This window comes from Cryptotermes secundus, unplaced genomic scaffold (assembly GCF_002891405.2).
Source record: "Cryptotermes secundus unplaced genomic scaffold, Csec_1.0 scaffold791, whole genome shotgun sequence".
Lineage (NCBI taxonomy): Eukaryota > Metazoa > Arthropoda > Insecta > Blattodea > Kalotermitidae > Cryptotermes > Cryptotermes secundus.
The window spans coordinates 616594-627384 of NW_019734323.1; the positions used below are offsets into that span (position 1 = coordinate 616594).

The 10791-nt window shown below is 39.8% G+C and overlaps 1 protein-coding gene across 5 annotated transcripts in view; it reads left to right on the forward strand.

Annotated features, from left to right (window-relative positions):
- Positions 1–7252, forward strand: part of LOC111868664 (D-altritol 5-dehydrogenase) — a 30888-nt gene extending 23636 nt beyond the window's left edge. For 4 of the 5 annotated variants that reach the window (XM_023859538.2, XM_023859537.2, XM_023859536.2 and 1 more), the window contains 5 exons: positions 513–679; positions 1302–1499; positions 4776–4962; positions 5044–5151; positions 6964–7252. In XM_023859538.2, coding sequence (XP_023715306.1) covers positions 513–679; positions 1302–1499; positions 4776–4962; positions 5044–5151; positions 6964–7081 — 778 coding nt within the window. In that variant the 3' untranslated portion in view covers positions 7082–7252. The other variant, XM_033753131.1, reaches the window with a different exon arrangement.
- Positions 7253–10791: the final 3539 nt, after the last annotated feature.

The following is a 10791-nucleotide window of genomic DNA, read 5'->3' on the forward strand; positions in this document are numbered from 1 at the left end:
ATATAGGAAGACTCCAAGTGTAGCTTGTCAGAGCTCAAGGGAGTCAAAATGTACCCCAATTGTCAATTACTCTCCACATTCTCAACCACTTATGTTTTAAATGTAGTAAGATAACAAGAAGTTCTGAGAAGAACTAATCACCTACTCGTACTTTCCTTCAATATGGTATAGACCATATAGAAAATAACATGTATCTCTATTATTGTGTGTGTTTGTTGACACAGGAACATGTTTACTGAGCTGCTGCCTAGCAACTATAAGGGGATACACATGCAAACACACAGGGCTACTATATTCCAGCTTTCAGGAATTGGGATGGGGGGGCACAGGCACATAAGACAACCAGGTAGGCTAAAAATGCAGTTATCCTGAATAACAGCTGGTCCACTGGGTAAAATCCCATTTCAGAAGCATGGCAGTGAATTAAACAAGAATATAGTGACATGAGGTCACAAGCGTTACCTAACAACAATTAAGTTATCCAAAATAAAGCATGTATGTTACCATTGCAGTGGGTGCTTGACATGTGATGCATGTCACAGTGGTAATTACCACCACTGCAGTAATGGTGGTGTTGACAAGATCACAGGGATATACCAGGATGGAGGCTGGGCAGAATTCTGCTTGGTACCAGCTGACCAGGTGCACAAACTGCCCAAGAACATCTCACTTCAGCAAGGTACTGTAGATATGCCAACCATTTTGATATAATGTTTCCATTTATGTCTTCATCTCCCAAGCCATTCCTTTCATGCTACTATCCAACAACAATATTAGCCATAATTCTCATTTTTCCAAAGTATGAAACATTTTCATCAACCTCAACTTCTTCAGTTCTGAGATTTTCACTGTGGCAGTTGTTCATTTTATGGGTTTATCGCTGTGGTATTGTGTAGTTTTGTAGGTGGATACCGGTGTTTCGGGAAAACATGTTGCTTCTATCTTTAGGGTCGAATCCAGGACAGTAAGGACATGGTCAGGTTATACAAGCAATTTACAAGGAAGATAATCACTAAGATCCACAGGAGGAGAAGGGAGAGTCCTGTGCAGCTCGATAAGAATGCTGACCACCTTCTTTGCAACCTGCATATGTAACCTAACCACATCCTCACCATGCTAAATTTGACCCTGAAGATGGAGACAGCATGTTCTTCTACAACAACAGCATCCGCATACAAAACTACATGGTGTTACAACCCAGAAGATTACAATCCAAACCTCTATTTCCCTTTCAGCTCCTTCAGTGCTGCAATGAATACACTAAAGGACCAATACTAATCATTTTCTGGTCTGTTGTGCAGCTGGCCTCACAGAACCCCTGTCCTGTATTGCTCACGGATGGGACCGGATCACTCCTATTGCTGTAGGATCTAGGATCCTGATCCTTGGAGCAGGAATCATTGGCAACCTCTGGGCCAGTATTCTACACCTTCAGGGTCATCGCAGGGTGACAGTCAGTGAGCCACAAGAGGCACGCAGAAATCTGCTTGAGAAGTTAGGTTTGTATCACCTGTGCTGGAAATGGTTTCACATTTATGTTGTAGTTAGAGTTATTTGAGGTTTGCACAGCAGTGGATAAGAACATCACTGGGATGTAATGCCATGTATTCTGGTGTTAAAGTTACCAACGTTTCTACTGCCTCCACCTTCAGAGAGTAGGTTTGTCCAAAACTTGATAATGTACTACCAGGCTATATGATATCACACTCCAGAAGGCAGTGATTTTGATATATAGGCTTTGAATGATACTATGTCATCTGCACAGTCTGTAGCACCAGTTTGATTATGACATGAATGGTAAATACAGACACATCACTCATGTCCTGTTTCAAGGCAGAATACTGGCATAACTAAGGGAAATGCCATGAGAGTGTAAATTATGATTATCAGTTTCAACTAAGATTCAAACCCACTAACCATCAGATACAAGTCACTAGTTCTACTGCTAAACTACTCCACATATCTAAAGTGTTTACATCTATTACAGTGTGGTCTTTTTCAGTTCCTATAATCTGAAGCATTGATTCAGCACCATAAAGTCTGAGGTACTGATTAAACCATTAACCATAAATAAATATTTAAATAAAAAATGTTAATCATGTGTTATTTTCTCAACCACAACCAGGATCTTCTGTATTCTGTATTAAAATTGAAGAAATATTGAAAGCATTGGTGTGGTACATTTTAGAGCTCTGAAAGACAAAATAGTGTAGATATCATTTGTACTACTAGAAGAATGTCTCTGTGCCATTTCCCCGTACAGAGTTCACGTGTCGGCTTAACAATGATCCTACAGTTTCAAAGATCACACAAAAACAATTCATGCAGCATCACATTATTGATTCTCATTTCTCTATAAAAGAAAAACCTTTATAATAAGATAAGTTTAATTGTTCGTGGCTAAGGCACATTAGTAAGCTGACACATATATAAGATCTAAAAGTTTGTGATGATAGTACATTAATAAAAATATCGTGTTCCTGGACATTATCCATTGTCATGTTTTTATTTAAAACATAACGTTTTGGAGACTGAATTCTGCCTCTGTCTTCAGGTAAAACCTACTCAGTTAGGCCCAATTGATAGAGCTAGTCCCTGTCTCTGGACCTTGTGTTTTAAAAAACAGGGCAATGTATAATGTCCAGGAACATAATATTTGACACATACATGTTGGACATTGTCTATTATCTTGTCTACAGTTAAACTGGTATGTTTCGGAAGATAGCTCTGCTTCTATCCTTAGGTAAAATTATAGAATCTACTGTGTTGGGTCCATTAGATCCCTTGTCCAAGCAACCAAAGAGAGTATACTTCATACTCTCACCTGATGATGGAAGCAGTAGAAGCTTCAGTTTATAACTGAAATGAGATAACAAAATGTTCAATATATGTGCCAGTTTAGCCTTTATAACAGTTACAGATTTCAAAGATTTGCCTGCATATGCTTCAGGAACCTACACTGGATGGTGCCAGTAGCCACTGCTACTATTGCGTTGTAACTGGGCTTCTGGACTAATTTTAATTATTCATCTATAATGATGACAACAGAGCCTCAAACTGGCTGTTCACATGTATTTAGCAGCCAATAGTAACAATCAAACAATCTGATTAGATTATGGTACCATCGCTAACAATATAGTAACTATATACCAACTGAAATAACTAGTCTGGTTTTACCATTAGTTACTGTTGGTATGCAGTTGTCTAACAGCCCTAACTGTGGTAACATCTTGTAGCCAAGTTTATGGTAAATGCGACCAGTATCTCTCTTAACAAAACAGTACATAGAAGTGTTCTAACCTAGTAATGGGTGTGCCATTGTAGTAGGTTCACATACTGGTCTTCTGAAATGAAATTCTTAGCACTTTGAGTCAATTTCTTATCTCCAGCAATGAGGTAAGGCTGGCTTTTGTTAGGAATGGACTTGTCTTGCAGTTACTGATGAGTTTTGTTCATCTTATTGTGAATTTATTTTCCAATTAATAACTACTCTAACATTCAACATAATGTTGTGTCTTAATATTAGTTCCCTTCTGAACTATTATATTATATAATTCAGAACAAATAAGTTCAGTTACCAGAATTTCTGAAGACACAAAATTAACCGAAAATTGGGGGAATTATATGAAACTCCTAATCTGGTAGCAGATATTAAAAGGAGAAGACTGGAGTAGTTGGGGCTTGCAATTACAACGAATCAAACATGAGTAGATAATAATTATTTTTTAAAATAAGATGGGGGCAGACGAAAAGTAAGAAGACAGAGATTCGTATGGCTGAAAGATGTAGAGAATGATTTGTCAGAGATAAAAGTGAAGTTACATAGGCAAAAGGAAAGTAATAGAGAGCAAGTGATACTTGCTGTAAATACAAACCAAGGTATTTAGAGAACAAAAGAGTAAGTAAGAATTTTTAAGCCAATGTCAATACTTAATTGTGAATTCACCATGTCTTGCATTTACCTATGATCAGTAGTGAGGCGAAATAAGACCATCTTTTTACTTTTATTTTTGCTACTATGCATTATGGAGTCGGTGTTCCAGCTCAGGCTTGAGATGAGGAATGGGTGACACAGAAACACTGTTTCTATGCAACGATTTACTACTTGTTCAATAAACCAGAACAAATAATAATTTAATTTTGTGTAGACAATCATCAGACATTTCTTATATATATTCATTTCAGGAGCTGGGATAACATAGTTTGTATAGCGACTGGCTATGGGCTGGAAGACTGAGGGGTTGGAGTTCCAGTCCCAATAGGGTCAAGAATTTTCTCTTCTCCAGGTCATCCAGACCGGCTCTCAGGCCCACACAGCCTCCTATCCAATGGGTACTGGGGGCTCTTTCTCCCGGGGTAAAGCAGCCAGCGTGTGAAACTGACCACTCACCTCCAACTAGCCGAGGTCAAGAAAACGTGGATCTAAACATCCACTACCCCATATGCCTTCATGCTGTAGCACTTAATTAGTTAAGCATAGGAACAACTTTACCTTTTTATATTTTACAGTTGCTATGAAACAAGCTCCTAAAGTGGCAATACTTGTGATTTCTATATGGGAGGTTCCCACATTGGATCTTGGCCAGGAAACTGACTACACAGTGTGAAGCTAACCACTCACCTCCATCTAGTGCTGATGTCAAGAATGCTGGCGCTATACCTCCACTCCCCCATATGTCTTCACGCACATTATGCTGTCTACCAGCTCTTTCTCATCTACTAACACAGTAAGTTGATATCAAATCATTAAATAAAGAATCTTGGCATGGCTTCAGAAACTGGATTTGACATCATCACTCCAGAGGAACTTCAAACTCGCCGAGCCAAGGATTCTAGCTGGGGCGTGGACCTGGTAATTGATTGTAGTGGCTATGCCCCTGCCATGGAGGAGGCTCTGGCACTCATCAACCCGGGTGGAACACTGTGCATCTTTGGAGTTTCATCTCCCAAAGCAACAATGAAGTGAGCTATTGTCACATGACTCAGCTCTACATGCCTCTCAGCAACAAGTCCATGTATCAAAATTCTTGCTTTCTGTTGCAGTGTGTCCCCCTACCTTCTGTACAAGAACGAGCTGAAAATTGTTGCTGTGAAAGTCAACCCGTTCAGCTTTCCCAAGGCTTTGGGTTGGATTGACGCTATGGGCTCCAGGTGAGGAACAAGCACATGTGCCTGTAACATCACTAGATTGTTATGATTCTTATAAACATATTTAATCCAATGGCAAAGTGCCCAGTCTACACATATCTGATACATGATCCCTGCTGATAATGAAATCATAGTGTGTATACAGGATCTTTCCAAAAACATGCTCCAGGTTTAATTGTACTGATTTGTTAAAATACGTGGCTAGCATACTGATCTCAGGGTAGTGAAAGTAAAGTGGAAACATTTTTAATATGTGCACCTTTGGCATCCACAACAGTCTGCAGTCCCATTTCAAAATTTTGTACCACTGCAGCTGGAGTGTGTGCACTAACCCTGATCACAGCTGCTGAAATTCCTTGCTGCACTCCCCATAAAATAAATCACGTGGAAAGAGATAATGTTGGAGAGGACCATAAAAAGGTAAGATAAAGCTATCCCTGTAGCGATTTCATTACTTTCACCTATTACCTTACCAGATGGATCGTCATTAGTTATTTCAGTGAAAAGAAACATGTCACTGTTGATGATGGGGTTCATTTTTGAGAAAGATAGTTTAACTCCTATTGGCTCTTCATTTTACTATAATAATGGTGCAGATAACCAGTCAAGCTGGCTGAGCATTGCATTTCTTAATACCATTGCCCCAGGGTTAAAATATGGCTGATAGCCTCATAGAACAGGGGGATTTAAAATCCCTTATTCCTGAGCAATAGAGGTTAAATGATTTCTGTCATAGAATTTGGGCCTTACAAATTTGTTGTAAAATCTTATATGGCAATATGAACTTGTATTTTAAAGTCCAAAGGGGAAAAGGAAACCTCAGAGTTTAAAATTCTGTGTGTTAGGACAGTGATCGTTTCTTCATGTTACAACAATCTTTTGGCAATAATAAAGCCACCAAAATTACACATTATATTGCCTGAAATATGTTTGCTGTATGTATGCCTACCAGATGTATCTTTCTGATATATCAACAATGTGCTTGTGACTGCACTGCATGTGCCTAATGCAGTCACATGCCAGATCTACTTGTTAATTAAGGAGGAAAGAGAAACGGCAGTGACTATGTACAAGTTACTCACTGACTGCAATGGTGAAATATATTTTGTGTGACCTGAACTTGAAAACATTGTATTTGGAATGTCACCTCTGTCTTGTTTGGTCGAATGGATTGAATCATATTTAACACGTCCAAGCATCTGCATTCCACAAAGGTGACTTGCCATAATATCATTAAATAAAAATAAGTAGCATGAGCAGAATGGCCAGGGTTCAATTCCCAGCAGGAGCAAGAGATTCTTCTCAACTCTGTAGCATCCAGATCTAATCTGGGAGCCACCAAACCTCCTATCCAATGGATACTGGGGCTCTTCCATGGGGTAAGGCTGCTAGGGAGTGAAGGTGACCACTCACCTTCACCTAGTGCCAAGATTAAGAATGGTGTTGCTATACCTCCATTTCCCCATACATCATTATGGTGTTATGCTTAATTATGTAAGCACAGGGATAGCTTTTACCTTCACATAAGAATGAAGGGCTCTTTATAAGAGGGTTGAAACAGGAAATAGTACTGCAAAATGGAAAACAAAGGAAACTTTATGAATACTGTTTACAAGAAGAGACCAGCACACAGTAATTCAGGATAGAATACATAGCTAAAATACACATTTACTTTGTATATCCAGATCATTGTTAGCAATCAGATTGATTCTTAACTGAATTATAATAATACATACCCCAGGAACAATTAGGTGACCAATCTGAACTTTTGTCCATATTGTTCTGGCATGTAATTTGGTTGCCTAATTTGTGTAGGTATTTGGACTATGAGAAGCTCGGCATCAAGGCATACTCTTTGAGCCAGTATGAAGAAGCACTCCAAGCCCTGAAAGAGGGGAGAATTGCAAAGGCAATGTTCAAGCTGGAACAGTAACTTCAGATGCAGTGATACAAACTCAATCTGCAATGTGCATTAGAATATATACTGCATTCTACTAATTTCCATTAATATTTTATTCATTGAATTATACTATTATAGGAGATATATTTTGGGTTTGTGGGATTGTGCTATACTGTTGTAATGTAAATAAATATTTTTTAATGAGGTTTCTTTCTAGTATGTCTTGTAATTTGAACTTTCTTCCAAATAAAGTCAGCTTTCTACAGACTGAGTTTGGTTTGGTAGAAGGAAATTGTTGCTGGTCCTTGCCAGCACAGTCATTCTTGATTCTGGCTCCTGTGGGACTTATGACCATATCTCTCTCTCTCTCTCTCTCACACAACTCTGGTAGTTTTGCAACTACCTTCCAGACACATGCTGTGTTAATCACAGAAGTTAAAAGCATGTGTCAGGATGGCTTTGGAGGGTGAGCTCAGATTTATGTAGGAGGAAGAACTCGCATATCATGACATGAGAAACAAGACATTCTTCAAATGAGGGAAGAGACATGGGAGGCCAAAGCATGGAAGGAAAGATACCAGTAATGTTAAAGCAGTTGTGAGGAATTTTATGATATGGGCAGGATTGAGCTGGCAAGGATCCAGTAGCCTGCAATTGTAACAATGGATTTCTTTTGTGGTAAATTTGCCAGTGTAGCAAACGGTCAGACCCTAAAATTAAGGAACACCCACAACTCCCCTCCCCCCACCCCCCAAAAATTTCATTCGATAAAAGCTCTCATTTTAAAGAAACCAAGATTAAAGTATTTGATAAAAGTGTGACACACTTTAAAAAATTATGTCCTCTTTCCATCTTAGAGTGATCATAGAAAAAGAGAATTTACTCTGTTGGACCCCTCAATAGAGCTATTCTCAAAGTGCTTACATCAACAGTCTGCAGAAGTGAAGTATACAGCTACTAATATAGAAGGCCATCTGTGAGAGATAACTTGAAGTTATTACATACTACATGCCCTGCCCATCTCATCCTCCTTGACTTGGCCATTCTAATTATACTTGGAGAACCGTACAAGTTATGAAACTCATCATTCAGTTTTCTCCAACATCCTGTCACTTCATCTCTCTTTCGTCCAAATATTTTTCTCAGCACTCTGTTCTCAAACACCCTCAGTCTATGTTTCTCCCTTAATGTCAGAGACAAAGTTTCACACTTATACAGAACCACAGGCAAAATTATACTTTTGTGTATTCTAATTTTTATGTTTTTAGACAGCAGATGAGATGACAAAAGGTTCTAGACTGGATGGTAGCAAGTATTACCTGAATTCAATCTCCTCTTAATTTCCTCCTGAATCAGGTATTGATTTGTTCCCAAACATCTGAACCGTGCCACATTTTCATAACATCTGTTAGCTATCTTTATGATTTCGCCCTGCATTCTGGTGATGAGACAGTAACATACAAGTTTATGTAGTTTTCTCTGCGTTTACTTCTAGACCAACCTCCTTACTAGCATCAATTAAAGTTTGTGTGTTTTTCTTTATGGTATATATGGTATATTTTCACCCAGTAGATTCACATCATCGGCATAAACAAACAGCTGATATGTCCCATTTAATTTCAGTACCACCTGGTTTTCCTGAACCTTCTTAATTGCATGTTCTAAAGAAAAATGGCGATGAAACATTTTGTTTTAGACCATTTTGAATACGAAAATTATCAAATAAATATTTACCTATATGGACTTTACTGTATGTTTCTTTTAAACATATTTTAATCGCCTAACTAGTTTCATGGGTACCCCAAACTTTATCAGAATGGTGTACAATACTTCCCTCTTAACTGAATCATAGGCTTTCTTGAAGTCTATGAATACATGATGTACTGTCTCACTGCACCCCAATTTTTTCTCCAGTATCTGACAAATGCAAGAGATCTAATCAGTAGTTGATCTGTTACATCAAAACCCACACTGATGGTCCTCAATAATTTCGTCTATATATGGATTTAACCTTGAGAGAAGAATATTGGATACAAATTTGTATAAAGTTGATAACAGTGATATCCCAGGATAATTACTACAGTCATTTCTATCACTTTTTTTTGTGAACTGGTATAGTAATAGACTCCTTCCACTGATCAGGCAATTCTTTCTTATTCAAAATAGAATTAATTAAATTATAGATCTTAGAACATACTATTTCGGAGTCAACTCAACTTTTCTAACGTTCTGGAAGCATCCTGATGCCCTTTCAAAAAAGGCTTGTGGTTGGCGGTGTATCCACTCCCGAACAGTCTGGATGACGGCGTCGTTGTCCACAAACCGCATGCCTTACAAGTGTGATTTGAGCCCTCTGAGCAGGTAGAAATCACTTGGGGCCAAATCGGAACTGTACGGCGGATGTATCAGAAGGTTCCATTTCAATTTCCGGAGGGTTTCCATTGTTGTTTTGGCCGTATGGGGGCATGCATTGTCTTGAAGGAAGGCTACCCGCTTTCCACCTGTCTTCCGCTTGGATCGGATCTTTTCCTTCACATCTGAGTAATAAGCTGCATTGACTGTTCTGGCATCTGTCAGGAAGTCTACATGGATAACCCCCTGCCAGTCCCAGAAGAACGTTGCCATCACTTTTCCTGCCGAACGGCTCCTCTGCTCTCTCTTGAGTTTGGGAGAACTGGTATGCCGCCACTCACGTGATGACTGCTGGGACTCAGGAATGAAGTAGTGCACCCACGTTTCATCGGTGGTCACTATAGACTTCAAAAATGAATCACATTCGTCTTCAAACTGCTGTAGGAGAAGAATGGCAGCTTGCATGCCCACCATTTTGTTCACGTCCGTCAAAGTGCGTGGTACCCAATGGGCATTCACCTTGCGATAGAGCAGGTGGTATTTCACGATGTCTTCTACACTACCAACACTGATGGACAACATTGCTCCAAGTTCCTTGGTAGTGATGCACCTATTCTCACGAATAAGTGCGTCTGCACGATCAATGTTTGGCTCGGTGACGAATGTTCGCGGCCGACGATCATGCGGTTCATTCTCCACGCGCTCTCTGCCCGCTCTGAAGCACTTACACCACTCAAACACACGGGTCTGTGAGAGACACTCTTCCCCATACTGTTGTTGGAGTCTGTGGTGAATTTCAGCGGACGGGACGTTTTCTCCGAGGACTTTGATCACAATGCGTTGTTCCACGCTCCGCGGTACCTTCTGTTCACTCATCACTCTAGCAACTCCCAGACAGGACTGAACATGTTCTAACCCGAACAGGAGGGAGGTTGGAGGTTGTGCCTTTACTCTCTCAAGGTCGCACAGCTGCTGCGCAGTGCGGCTTGTTTACACACTAATCAGTCCCGGTCATATTTGAACCACTTTCTGTACAAAAGACAGACCCGTCCTCTCGCCAGAGAAGGCGCCCCACAAAACAAGACCGTAACTGCCAAACAGTAATAAATATCTGATCATGAGCACACGATGGGGCTCGACACAAAGACTTGCTGATTTACTGACTGACTGACAGTCAGTCGCAATACGACTTTGACTTAGATTTTGACCCAATCAGTAGCTAGTTGAAAGTCAGCCTGTGAAGAGAAGACAAGGAGGTTGGCGTGAAATGATCCCCAGCCTGGGAGTTAGCCAGATGAGAGCTGAAAGTCCGGCTGTGAAGAAAAGAGTCAATTGTATGAGCGCTACTGTGAAAAGAAGACTTTATATATGCTGTAGTTACAGGGAGGCTG